Raw genomic sequence first — 8,891 nt, forward strand, 5'->3', positions numbered from 1 at the left:
CTCCCCTTCCCCTATGAAAAAGAGTGTATACGCTTCTGTACCCCATTGGGTTATTGGGTAATCATTCTCCTGTGACCCTTCCCTTCCCGCCCCCTCGCCCCCCCGCCCCGTGCTATGCACGTTAAAATAAAATTTTGTATGTCTTTTCTCCTATTAATCTGCCTTTTGTCAGTTGATTTTCAGTGAACCTTAGCCCCTACAATACTGCTCCATTTTCTCCATCTTCACTGCCAGAGCTTAGCTTTGAGCCGTTTGAGATAACAGAGGAAGGGTATCTAATGTGATAAGCAGTCTATGTATGAGGCGTCCTCTGGAGGTGACCCTTAAGCTTGAAAATTGTGCCAGAGCACAATCTGGCATAGTAAAGAAAGGTGGGAAGGGCACTACATGGCCAGGCACGGTGGCTTATGCCTGTAATCCCAGCACTTTGGGAGGCTGAAGCGGGCAGATTGCTTGAGCTCAGGAGTTCGAGACCAGCCTGAGCAACATGGTGAAACTCGGTCTCTACAAAAAGTACAAAAATTAGCCAGGCCTGGTGGTGTGCATCTGTGGTCCCAGCTACTCGGAAGGCTGAAGTGGGAGGATCCCTTGAGCCCAGGAGGTTGAGGCTGCAGTGAGCTATGATTGTGCCACTGCACTCCAGCCTGGGTGACAGAGCGAGATCTTGTAAAAAAAAAAAAAAAAAAAAAAAAAAAGCAGCCAGGCGTAGTGGCTCACGCCTGTAATCCCAGCACTTTGGGAGGCCGAGGCGGGCGGATCACCTGAGGTCGGGAGTTCGAGACCAACCTGACCAACATGGAGAAACCCCTTCTCTATTAAAAATACAAAATTAGCCTGGCGTGGTGGTGCATGCCTGTGATCCCAGCTACTCGGGAGGCTGGGGCAGGAGAATCGCTTGAACCTGGGAGGTGGAGGTTGCGGTGAGCCGAGATCGTGCCATTGCACTCCAGCCCGGGCAACAAGAGTGAAACTGAAAAAAAAAAAAAGGTGGGAAGGTAGATGAAAAAGCATCAGTAAGGCACTGAGGTGTGAAACAGTGTGGTCTGCCGGGTTTAGTATGTGCAAGCAAAATAAATATGCAGGCTGAGATTAGTGGGATGAGGGTGGGAAGGGCCTTGTGGGAGCATTAAGAAGCTTGAGCTTTGGGACTTTTCTGTATATGATAAAATTGATGTCTGTATAGGGTACAGTGGGGACACAGAGGAGGAAGTGAATACTTGCACCCAAGGGGTCATGTAATACTTAGGTTTTACTATATTTGAATTATTTTTACACTAACAATAGCCACATTTATTTCCCTGCTGGCTTTGTGCCTGCCACAGTACTTTACAAATATTATCTCATCCAACTCTCACACCATCCTTGCGAAATGGGTGTTATTACCTCTACACAGAAGGGGAAGGGAGGCTCAGACAGGTTAATAATGTACCCAAGGTCACTAGAAAGCTAGCCCGGCTCCCAACAGGTCTTAAAGCACTAAATTATACTCTCCTAAGAAGAGCTTCTTGAGGTCAGGGATCATGTCTTTTGTTTTTGCGTGCCCAGACCTAGGTCTTAGAAGACACCTAATAAACATCAGTTGAAAAAGATGACTGGATGATCTCTCACTTTTTCCACGCAGAAAGCACGTGGCGACATCACTGAGAAACCTCCCGGCCACCAGGGGGCGCGACGTCCATTTCAGCGCAGTGGGGCGCAGTTGCGGACGCCTTGCTTCCTTCCGTCCTTTGGCTAAAGCTCAGCCAATCCCTGCGCTCCGAGAGAGCCGGCGGCAAGTGGGCAGGGTCACAGGGCAAGGTCCCGCGGGCCGCTGGGAGCTGCGACTTCCGTGCTCCCGGCGAGCGGGCGGAGAGCGGGGGCCGCACTGGGGAGTGTGGGCTGGGCCGCAGGTGAGCGCGCGGTCCCGGCGAGCAGGTCGGGTCAGCCCAGGCCAGTAACCTCTGAGTTACGGGAGGAGTGATCCCTAGGGTCCGCCCCGGTCCCGGCCAGATCTGCCAGCCCCCCTGTCTGGCGGGTGTTCTGGTGCCAAGTCTGGGAGCCCAGGTAGCCCTCCGCTGACAGGGCTTCTCGGCACCTCAATGAGGACAGACGTTGATGAGGCCATGAATTAGGTGGGCTAGGGACAGGGGACCGGGAGCCCCACAGAAAGGAGAAGGGTAGCCATTTGGATGGACCCTCACCTCACTTGCGCTCCCATTCCTGGAGTGCGCGCGAGTGACTCTCAGGGTTAATTCTTCCGCCTTCTCAGGCCTCCTCTGTCCTTGTTAGCAGTTCTTGAACTTGGGACTACGGCTTCTGGCCTCGTTGGGCCTCCGGGCCCCCGCACTGGGGCAGGTTTCCTAGCAGCCCAGTTGACCTTTACCGGATGCTTTTGGCAGACGTCCTCCATGCCGGGCTGGAAATATGCGTCACAGTGTTTTTCAGACACTTGTGCCTCTTCCATTGTTATACCCTGCCTGGGGGCGACTGTGGTGGAATCTTTAGGCTTTTGTAATCAGCAAAGGCATCCGTTATGCTCCTGCCACCTTTTGGGGGAGAGTGGGTGGAGGATGTTGTGATTTTACACTAGGGAGTTGTTTGGGCTGTCATTCATTCGTTCAGCAGACCTTTTTTGGGCACTCTGCCAGGCAGGGTGGGAGAGGTGCCTGGATGGATAGGGCACAATTGGGCCAGACAGACATGGTTCTTAGCCTTTTGGAGCTTAAAGTGTCTTTAGAAACGCAGACAGGGTAAGCCAGCATCGTGCCTGACACAGAGTAGGTGGTTATAAGTGTCGAATAAAGGAATGAATTGACTTATTTGGGAATGATTACAATGTGAGCAGGACGGTAGTCAGAGACTTTATGCTGCATGTGAGAGATAGTTGTGAACTCATGCTCGATATGTTTTAAGACACATCTGGAAATCCGAATGGACAATTGCTATTCAGGGAAGCATTTACTTATACAGAGGACTTGCTTTAAAGGTGGAAGTAAAATGGAGAAGTATTAGGTTTGGGATTCTTCAGAGGTGCCTCTTTTAACTATTACCATATCTCTGAATTTCACAAATCCCTGAGTACAATCTCAGAGTTTGGGAAAAGGGAAGCTCTTCTAGGTAATGAAATGCCAGGCTGATGGGAAAAAAACTGTAGGAAGCTCTCCCTAAGTCCAGGATTTGGACAGAAACCATATACCTCTGCAGTGTGTTCTTCCCACTAGAAAGAGTGTAGGCTTTGAAATTGGAGAGGCCTGGGTTCAAAATCAGTGGCTCTGTCACTTCTAGTGATCTTGGATAAGTTAACATAATGTCTGTGAGCCTTTGTGGCCTTAACAAGAGTCTGGGCTAATAATTCCTACATCATAGAGGTGTTATGAGGATCAGATGATGATTAGTGTGTAAATTGTCATCATAGTGCCTGGTGCTAAGACAATAAGGAAGGGGAGGAGTCTTGGAGATGCTGCAGTTTTTTTTTTAAATTTCATGATGCTGCCTTATTGCAGGGGTCCTCAACCCCCTGGGCCACAGACCAGTGGTGGTCTTCAGCCCATTAGAAACTGGGCTGCACAGCAGGAGGTGAGCGGTGGGCGAGCTGGCAAGCATTACCGCCTGAGCTCCACCTTCTGATAGATCAGCAGCGGCATTAGGTTCTCACAGGAGTGCAAACCCTATTGTGAACTGCGCATGCGAGGGATCTGGGTTGTGTGCTCCTTTTGAGAATCTAATGCCTGATGATCTGAGCTGGAACAGTTTCATCCCGAAACCATCCCTCTCCAACCCCCATCCGTGGAAAAATTGTCTTCCACGAAACTGGTCCCTGGTGCCAAATATAGATTGGGGACCGCTGCCTTATAGTGTTATGTCCAGAGAACACTGGGATTCCGTCAAAGAGAATTGGAACCAAAGAGAGAGGGGGAGAATCATCTTATCCTTGGTGAGATTTCGATTGTTCACTTTAGATCAGAGATAGTTGTGTTGGAGAAATACCTACGGGGGCATAAACAGAAAGATCTTTTAGTGGATACTTTTGGGCAAGTCTCTTAACTCCCTGATAGTGGGTTATGTATCTACCTCACGTGGTGGACACGAGGATTAAGAGAGTGAGTGTATATGAAGTACCTAGCCCAAGGCCTAGCATGTAATAAGTGCCCAATAAATGGTAGCTGTGTTATTATAACTGTTGAATGATCTTTGATAACTGATAATAATGGTAATAATCATTTGAGACAGAATGGCCATTAGAGTGATCCAATTTGTGTGTTTTTACATTACTTTGGTATTGCCCTACTTCATTTCAGGAAGCCCTGAGGCCATTCCACTCCACTCCTCGCCCCACCCCCGCCCCCCAGGCTTGTACGGTGGTTTTTCACAGAAAATTTCAAGTTCTGTGGTAACCAGAGTATGTATAATGATTTGTGATATTTTCAGGAGCTTTTTATGTAAATATGAGAGTATGGGTTTGGTTGAAGATAGGATTTTTTTTTTTCTTGAGACGGAGTTTCATTCTGCTGCCCAGGCTGGAGTGCAGTGGCGTGATCTTAGCTCACTGCAACCTCCGCCTGCCAGGTTCAAGTGATTCTCCTGCCTCAGCCTCCTGAGTAATGGGGATTACAAGCCTCCCAAAGTTCTGGGATTACAGGTGTGAGCCACCGTCTTTAACCAAGATAGGATATTTTGGAAGTGGTTTAGTCAGCAGATTTGTAAAGCATAGGTTTGTCCCATTGTTAGAAAAGCCAGGTTCAGAATAGGATAAAACCATTATCTATTTACCTAAAATCCAGAATAATTAGATAATGCATTATGTATTTGACTGTTTAAATATGCTCCTTATGCTTTACATGAGGAAAAGGAACGACTTTTCATATCCTGGAGGCAGGAGATTCATCATAGAATTGTGTGTTATGGGGAAAAGGTGGCTGGCTATGCTCATGGAGAAATTTAATAGAGCAGAGAAAGGCGTCTTTTTCCCTTCTTGAAATGTTGGCAGACTAGGTCCTGGGGTCAACAATAGGCTTGAAGCTCTATTAGGTAAGGCTCAGAGGTCCCCTCGTGGGGAACATTGTCATATATTGGTGCACACTTGTCAAAGGGTACAGTCCGTAAAATGGAGATCCTTCCTTCTTCCCTAACAATGGAATCTTTTGAAATTTCCTAGATTATTTCAGGGACCCACCTCTCGCATTGCTCTGCACGGGGGTGGGTGCTCAGTAAATTGTGCCAGGCTGGCCAGATGTGGTGGCTCACGCCTGTAATCCCAGCACTTTGGGAGGCCGAGGTGGGCGAATCATGAGGTCAGGAGTTCAAGATCAGCCTGACCAACATGGTGAAACCCTGTCTCTACTAAAAAAATACAAAAATTAGCTGTAATCCCAGCTACTTGGGATTACTTATCGGCTGAGGCAGATAATTGCTTGAACCTGGGAGGTGGAGGGTGCGGTGAGCTGAGATCGTGCCACTGCACTTCAGCTTGGGCGACAGAGCAAGACTCCATCTCAAAAAAAAAAGAAAGAAAAAAAAATTGTGCCAGGCTGCCTGGTAAGTGGAGAGCCCTAGTGGGTTGCTCTTATTTGGTGGGAGATGATGCTGGGTTCTCTAATGCTGCCTTGTGCTCTTCTGCAGATGTCATGTGGCCTGTGTTTTGGACCGTGGTTCGTACCTATGCTCCTTATGTCACATTCCCTGTCGCCTTCGTGGTCGGGGCTGTGGGCTACCACCTGGAATGGTTCATCAGGGGAAAGGACCCCCAGCCCGTGGAGGAGGAAAAGAGCATCTCAGAGCGCCGGGAGGATCGCAAGCTGGACGAGCTTCTAGGCAAGGACCACACGCAGGTGGTGAGCCTTAAGGACAAGCTAGAATTTGCCCCGAAAGCTGTGCTGAACAGAAACCGCCCAGAGAAGAATTAATGGAGGACACAGAGCCCTATGGTCCTACCGTGGGTGGTGACTTGTCCTGCTACCATGTTGACAGAGCCCCAGAACCCACATCTGATTGGCTTTGTTGCTTATTCCGGCCCCTCCCACACCACACAAATACTGGCTGGTCCTTGATGGCCAGGCAGACCCAGCAGCAGCCGAGGGGCCAGTGAAGAGGAAGGCCGCATCTGTTGTGTGGTGGCCACAAGCACTCAGGCATCTGAGTTTACTGGTGCACTGCTGGGAGGAGGGTTATGAGATGAACGTTGGCTGTCAATCTCTGTGGGCAGGCGGTTTGGCCTCTAGTGGGAATGGCTGGGATTTGGGCGTTGCCTTTAGGAGGGACACCTGCATGTCTAGTTCCAGTCTGCACTGGAAAGAATTCAAATATGCACCTGGCTCCCTTCACTATTTTGCCCTGTCCTTTGTGCTCATTCTTACTGAAATCTGTCTTGTCAGCTCAGGAATGGGATTCCCCTGGGAAAGAAAGCATTTTTCTGTTCTGGGAAGCCCAGACTGTTCACTTTGGGGCAGGGACGAACATGTGCCTCGTGAATTTGCTTGAAAACAGTCACCATCTTCTACCCCCATCACTGTATAGTGAAAAACCTGATTAAAGTGGTATCTGAGAACCATAATGATCGAATCTTATCATCCAGATGGTATCTGGGGGTCTTAGGAGTTAGGCAAGTCCAGGCATTTTACAGCAGGATAACATTGGTATTAAAGGGTGCCAAGGAGCCCTGGAAACTGCTTTACTAGTGCGGTTGCACTGAACCCTGGAGGCACAGATTCCCAGGAACCTTTTTACAATTATTACAATTGGCTGTAGCACCTTCAAGTCTAAATGGAAGTAGACCACACATACACACACATAGGTGCCTTTCCCTGTAAAAGTATATACGCACATTCAAGAAAATTTGGTGGGGATTTTAAAAAGGTCACCCATGTTCCCAGCTCGTTAATAACAACCGTTAACATTTTGTTGTCTTTTACTAATTCTCTGCACAGGTTTTAAAGATAGTTATCATTACTGTACACTTAATTTTACATACTTTTCTCACTATTATCATTTTTCCACTTTATATGGTCATCATAATTGGTTTTTTGGAGACAGGGTCTCACTGTCACACAGGCTGGAGTGTAGTACAATCATGGCTCAGTGCAACCTTGACCTCCTGGGCTCAAGTGATCCTCCCACTTCAGCTCCTCAAGTAGATGGGACTACAGGAGTATGCCACCGTGCCCAGCTAATTTTTAAATTTTTTTGTAGAACCAGGTCTCACTATGTTGCCCAGGCTGGTCTCAAACTCCTGGGCTCAAGTGATCCTCCGGCCTTGGCCTGTAGTTTCTTTTTTTTTTGGAGATGGAATTTCATTCTGTCACCCAGGCTGGAGTGCAGTGGCATGATCTTGGCTCACTGCAACCTCTGCCTCCTGGGTTCAAGCGATTCTTCTACCTCAGCTCCCTAAGTAACTGGGATTACAGGCGCGCACCATCATGCCTGGCTAGTTTTTGTGTTTTTAGTAAAGACGGGGGTTTCACCATCTTGGCCAGGCTGGTCTCGAACTCCTGACCTCAAGCGATCCTGTCTGCCTTGGCCTCCCAAAGTGCTGGGATTACAGGTGTGAGGCACCATGCCTGGCGGTCTGTAGTTTTTTGTTGTTGTTGTTGTTTTTTTAAATATGGAGTCTCGCTGTATTGCCCAGGCTGGAGTGTAGTGGCGTGATCTTGGCTCACTGCAACCTCCACCTCTTGGATTCAAGCGATTCTCCTGCCTCAGCCTCCTGAGTAGCTGGGATTACAGGTGCACACCACCACGCCCGGCTAATTTTTGTATTTTTAGTAGAGACGGTGTCACCATGTTGGTCAGGCTGGTCTCAGAACTTCTGACCTTGTGATCTGCCCGCCTTGGCCTCCTGAAGTGCTGGGATTACAGTCATGAGCCACCGTGCCCGGCTGTAGCTGTTTTTAATAGCAACATAATTGTCTATCAAGTGGGAATATGGCATAAGTTTATCCTGGACAATTTCCATATTGCTGGACGTTTGAATTGTTTCTGGTTGTTCACTCGTTTAGATACTGCAATGAATATCTTATATGAAGCTTTTCCTGCGTTTTGGAATAAACAGTAAAAATAGTAAATGTCATTTTGGATGAAATGGGATAAATGAGCAGTTTTGAGGATCTCATGCATAACACCAAATGTCTTTCCAAAAGGGCTCTAGGAGTTTCTTCTAAATGTTACCACTTAAGACGTTGCTGGTAAGACTGTGAGGGGGGTAAAAGCAGAGGGCAGGAAGAAGCATAAGAAGCTGTTGCCTCTTGAAGCCGACTGATGTTTAACTAAAGTCAGCAAAGGGCAGTAGTGAGCATTTGATGAATTAATCTGCCTCTAAAAGGAAGTGGGTATTGGCCCTGCTTCTTAGGTTCTCTCTCCTGAGGCCTGATGGTGTTCACAGGTGGGTGAGGGTGGAGTTCCTGAACAGTTAGAGGTGCCAGCTGTGAAGAGGTACCAGCTGGAGGTGCCTTCCAGGACCTGGTGGTGGCCTGAGAGGAGGGAGCAGGTCGAGTCGTTGGCTTCTTCTAGGTCCCTGAGGCCTAGTGGGAATGCGGAAATGAGCTGCTGTTGCTTCCCAGGGAACAAATCCGATGGAGCCTGGGGAGAGACTCAGCTACCAAGTAAGGAGATTTCTGGTTCTGGCTGCAGGTTCTGGCTGATGAGCAGGCCTCATGGGCACACAAGTGCTGCCACCCTATGGCAGTCCTGGGCATTACCAAGCCTGCAATCACTTCCCTGGGCTAAACCAAACAACTGGTGCTGACTGAGGTCAGGTGACAAATGAGCCACCACGCTGTCAGAAAGCACAGACCTGCCGTAAGGGGGCAGTGGCGACTCACCTTCCAATCTGCTGCTCATCCAGTGGTACTAGATTTTTGAATTTTTCTAAAAGATGTTCTAAGAGCTCCAGAGGGGGTAAAAAAAAAAAAAGAAGAAAA

At 48.4% G+C, this 8,891-nt stretch overlaps 1 protein-coding gene across 4 annotated transcripts; it reads left to right on the forward strand.

The window, feature by feature from the left end:
• Positions 1-1,757: 1,757 nt before the first annotated feature.
• On the forward strand, positions 1,758-8,036 carry SMIM12 (small integral membrane protein 12). Of its 4 annotated transcripts, none has more exons than XM_055254991.2 (2): positions 1,758-1,889; positions 5,599-8,036. In XM_055254991.2, the coding sequence occupies exon 2, from the start codon at positions 5,604-5,606 to the stop codon at positions 5,880-5,882; it is 279 nt and encodes a 92-aa protein (XP_055110966.1). In that variant the 5' UTR covers positions 1,758-1,889; positions 5,599-5,603; the 3' UTR covers positions 5,883-8,036. The 4 variants fall into 4 exon arrangements, with proteins under 4 accessions (XP_055110966.1, XP_055110969.1, XP_055110967.1 ...); XM_055254994.2 differs by having other exon boundaries at positions 1,816-2,111; XM_055254992.2 differs by lacking the exon at positions 1,758-1,889 and adding an exon at positions 3,813-3,913.
• The last annotated feature ends 855 nt before the right edge of the window (positions 8,037-8,891 follow it).

The sequence above is a fragment of the Symphalangus syndactylus genome, chromosome 12 (genome assembly GCF_028878055.3).
Source record: "Symphalangus syndactylus isolate Jambi chromosome 12, NHGRI_mSymSyn1-v2.1_pri, whole genome shotgun sequence".
NCBI classification, from domain to species: domain Eukaryota; kingdom Metazoa; phylum Chordata; class Mammalia; order Primates; family Hylobatidae; genus Symphalangus; species Symphalangus syndactylus.

Coding starts and splice junctions, on each gene's coding strand:
- SMIM12 (XM_055254991.2), top strand. CDS start 5,604: ATGTGGCCTGTGTTTTGGACCGTGGTTCGTACCTATGCTCCTTATGTC.